The sequence below is a fragment of the Centruroides sculpturatus genome, unplaced genomic scaffold, assembly GCF_000671375.1.
Source record: "Centruroides sculpturatus isolate CEXI.00-Female unplaced genomic scaffold, Cexi_2.0 scaffold417, whole genome shotgun sequence".
NCBI classification, from domain to species: domain Eukaryota; kingdom Metazoa; phylum Arthropoda; class Arachnida; order Scorpiones; family Buthidae; genus Centruroides; species Centruroides sculpturatus.
In genome coordinates, this window is record NW_019384686.1 from 314,094 (window position 1) to 318,754 (window position 4,661).

The following is a 4,661-nucleotide window of genomic DNA, read 5'->3' on the forward strand; positions in this document are numbered from 1 at the left end:
CTATCGTCTGTACAGTATTATATATAAATTAGGTACTGTACATATAATTATATACTGATTATATATAAATTAGGTACTGTATATATAATTATATATTAACTTAATTTATTGTAACTTTATTATGATTATATATATGCTTTCCGCCGCCTAGCGCTACGCTATGGAGAGTTTAGGCTAGTAAGTTGAGTTTATTATCGTCTGTACAGTATGTAAATTAGGTACCGTAAGTCTACTACAGTACTGTAATTTTATACATTTCTTGTGAAAGAAACATTTCTTATTCAACGACCATAAAAATTATTTATACTAATGATGTCTCCAAAGGTCAACGAATTTTTCTCAGAAAAATAACTTATCAGAAATCGCGGCCGCCGTTTGGTGCGCTGCTCCGCGACGAAAACAACTTAAGCAATGGCGACGTCGAACGGTGCACACTCGGTAAGTAATCCTGCAATTTTTTGTTTATAGCATAGTTTATACGGATTATTCCCAAAAAATTATACGTGTTTTGGAAATATTGAGTCGAATTAGTCTAGAATCGATTAATTTTATGGAAGAAAAACTTTCAAACAGCCGTAGTCCGTAAACTTCACACGTGTCGGGCTGTGATTGGCTCACGTATTTAAGGATTCCTACAACGTGAAATTCGTATAACGTGAAACGTAGCTACGCGTTATAGGGGGGTCTACTGAATTGATATTTGTATTCATTTACAATTTTCATATTTTGATTATCGATGAATCATTTATTATTTTTGAATTGAATTGAAATAATAAAGATTATAACGAGCAATTCTGTATTGTGACATCGTCTGTCCTTCCTTAATCAAGAGAACAAAGTTAGACAGATGAAGGATGAGATCAGATATGGAAACCATATGGTAGAATATCCCGATTAACAATATAAGAACTTTCAGTTAAAACTAGAAATTACGTTATTTTAATTCAAAATTTTCCCGTAAAAGGTGCTAGATAGATGACCGGCACGACTCTGTTGTTAAAGGAAAAGTATGATGTACAGGGGCAAGCCACTACTAATTTGAAACAGAGAGTTCATATTTTAAATTAAACAAATTAAAAATATGATTAAAAACTACAGCCCGGTATTGTGATGATGTCACAATAAATAATTTCTCGTTATTGTGATGTTATTACAATTCCGGGCTGAAATTTTAAATCATATTTTAAATTAAAAAATTATCTGACTTCCGATTTAGATCAAAAGTTCATATATACTTAATCGGGGCTTCTGGTCCCTAAACTTTCCATATCTGGTCTCGATTTTCATCAATCTAACTCCTTTGTCTAGATTAATGGATAACAATAGGAATCTATAGATCTACAGTTTGAAAAGTACAGTCCAATAAGTAAATCAAATGGACGTTAATTTGCAGCATTACTTTTGTTTTAACAAATATAGTCTATAAATAATATGAATTATTTATATAATACTCATCCGAAAACTTCTAATTTTAAAAATATGACATTCACGAATCAAATTTATAAAACTAAATAAAATTTTTGTCTGTCTTTTTGCTCTACATCTCAGTAAACTTTCTTTTTCTTTTAATAAACTGCAGTTAAAATATTTAATGTTTACGAAATTCCCCTCGAAAGATCCATTAATTTTTATAAGAAATATATAGTGTAGTATTATAAACATTTATATGTTATTGCCTACAGAATAANTGTTTTAATTTAATATAAAAAAATATGATTTTAAATTAAATATTTATTATCTGTAAAAATGATTTCAAATTTTATTCTCATATTAACACTAGGAAAACTTCTAATTTTTTTTAAATCTTAAATAATTTACAAAACCCCTTCTAAATTTATCTCATAATCTTAATTATAATTTATCTAGATATTATATTTATTAAATTCCAAAGCTGAAATTTGATTAAGTATATTAATTTTGAATTCTCCAAGCGGGGAGTCGTGATCTCTTAATTGATAAACCATAATTTCTCCGTTCTAGTAATTAACTTTCCATTCTTTTCAACAAAGATATGGCGATTTCTCAGTGGAGAAAATTCTAATGTTTTTACTTGACATCGTTCATCAGGGATTTTTTAATATACTGAAGTAAAAAAAAGTTGGAAAATCTTCAATTTTCATAATTAATTTTATATGGAACATAACATTTATTTGTAACATGGGTTATAAAAATTTATTACCCACATTTTTTTTTATCATCATCACAAATAATTGTTAATGTAACTTTCTCATAAAAAAAACAATTACTATTTATAAAAATAAATTAATGATTTGATTAATATATCCTATAATTATAGGAATAGAGGACTATAATTATAGGATATAAAATATGATTAATATATACTTTTACAATTAATTTTTTTATATATATATTTCAATAATTTTAATAAATTGTTTAGAAATATTAAAAATATGATTATAAATTAAATACAGTAAAATTATTTTAATATTAAGAGCAAAAAATTGAGAAAATTTATTTTAAATTAATTTAAAAAATATGAGTAGAAGCTTTTCTATAAGTTTTGGAAGAAAAGAAAAAAAATATTAATGGATTAACATATATATTATTAAGTTAATTTATAAAATTTTTGAATGATTCTTAATAATATATTATAGACAGTTAAATAATAAATGCAAACATTCACTGCTCAGTTCATCCATTAGAAAAAAAAAACTTAAATAAGAAAAATAAAATTTGTAGAATTTGAAGAATTTTCCTAACTAAAAATAATTAAAAAGATAATTCAAAATTCCAATATCGAACCGGAAGAAATGATATTCCAACCACGAAAGGATTACCAATCATATATATCTTTCAGGTCGTTCAACTGTTGGTAAAGAAGTTTACGTGATAGGAATTATTTGCTTATCTCTGCAAAAATATACCAATTTAGAATGATAAATTGCTTTATATTCAATTCCAATAAATCAAAGAATGAAAAAATAAAATTATTTTTTTTTACCATTGTTTAATATTATGATGATTTATATTATTTTGCTTTCTCTCTTGAATACTTGTATGCACTAATATTTCATATAAGATGTGCATCCTGGAAAAAATTTAAATTTTGTTTATATGCATATATACTTCAAAATGTCATCTATAGAAACAATAAACAAGATTTACATATAAATTTTTTTAAAAAATCTTTATTTAATATGCTTTTAATAGTAAGAATTGGTTATTAAGTATAGAAATTGCTAAGTAATGTAATATATAGTTAATAGATAAAATATTTAAAAATGTAGAAAATTTTCATCGAAAAATAACCCGATCTATCAGTTAAAAAACTAAAATTTATAATAAATATTTCACTTAATAATAATTTTTTTTTATTTAATAATAGTGTCAATCTATCAATACATTGTATTAAATCTGCTACGAAGAACGTTGTGGACTGTGCTTTACAGACATATATATATATATATTTTTTTAACGCAGATGGAAAGACAAATCAAGAATGTTCAAAGAACAGTAAATCCGAGGAGGAGATGGGCAAAAAAAAGCACAGAAGGAACAGAACAACCTTCACTACCTACCAATTACATGAACTGGAAAGAGCTTTCGAGAAATCTCACTATCCGGATGTCTACTGCAGAGAAGAGCTGGCTATTAAAGTCAATTTACCAGAAGTTCGCGTACAGGTAAGCAAAAATGTACAATTTTTATATATTTCTCATTAAAAAGTAATTTTTTTTTATAATATAGGCCTATATTTTAGAAGAGTACTTAATCCGGTCATATGATTAAAAATTGATAAGATCATCAAGAATTATCTTAGTTTTAAACGTTGTTTACTACCTTAAATAAAGGAATCAAAAATATATATTTATCTAGCCAACAATTTAGTAATTTTCTTAAAAATTATTTAAATTTCTAATGTAAAAAAAATTAATTTTACGTTAAAAATTACCGCGCCTAAAAGCCAAATCTCACACGATTTAACCATTCCGATGTACTGAAAAATAATAATTTCTTTAGGTTTGGTTTCAGAATCGTCGAGCTAAATGGAGGAGACAAGAAAAACTCGACAGTCAAACGTCATTGAGATCGATTAACCTAAATAATCATTGTCACAGTAGCTCCATTCAGCCCTATCTTTTAGAGAACTGGACATCCCCCACATTGTCTCTACCCGGTTATTTCAACCAGCAGAAATCTCTCTACACCAACTATTTTCCCGCACCCCTCAACTTATCGGTACGTAGTGACAAGACGGAAGATAGCAGAAACTCCAGCATCGTAGCCTTGAGAATTAAGGCTAAAGAACATTTGGAATTAATCAACAAAGGGATTAAACCTTTATAAAAGCCAAACGTTTAACGTGTTTACTGTGCGACGAGCTTGGTTTTTTTAATCCATCTCTCAGGAATATTTGTACATTAAACATACTTAACTTTCACTTCTTCCTCCCCCTTTAGAGCTAGTTACAGACGCCAATCAATGTACTGTACACACGAACAGCCTCTTTTTTTTTTTAAATTTTCGGGTATAACACACTAAAATTCACCCTACGAATTGATCTGTACAGCTTTTTGTATATAGGAAAGAACGTAGATCAAAGGCTTGCGTAAGATGGATCCCGTTAATGAAGGCTAGACAACACTAGTTAAGTTTTGTGACGTATAATGCGGATCTCGTTACGTGGCGATGACGTGGAT

The 4,661-nt window shown here is 27.5% G+C and overlaps 1 protein-coding gene across 2 annotated transcripts in view; it reads left to right on the forward strand.

Annotated features, from left to right (window-relative positions):
• The window catches only part of LOC111627057 (retinal homeobox protein Rx2-like), a 7,894-nt gene extending 3,233 nt beyond the window's left edge, over positions 1-4,661 (forward strand). Inside the window, exons 2-3 of one of the 2 annotated variants that reach the window (XM_023370604.1) lie at positions 3,547-3,644; positions 3,982-4,661. In XM_023370604.1, the coding sequence (XP_023226372.1) occupies positions 3,547-3,644; positions 3,982-4,308 (425 nt within the window). In that variant the 3' untranslated portion in view covers positions 4,309-4,661. Of the gene's footprint in view, positions 1-3,454; positions 3,645-3,981 lie in introns of those variants that run through there. The other variant, XM_023370605.1, reaches the window with a different exon arrangement.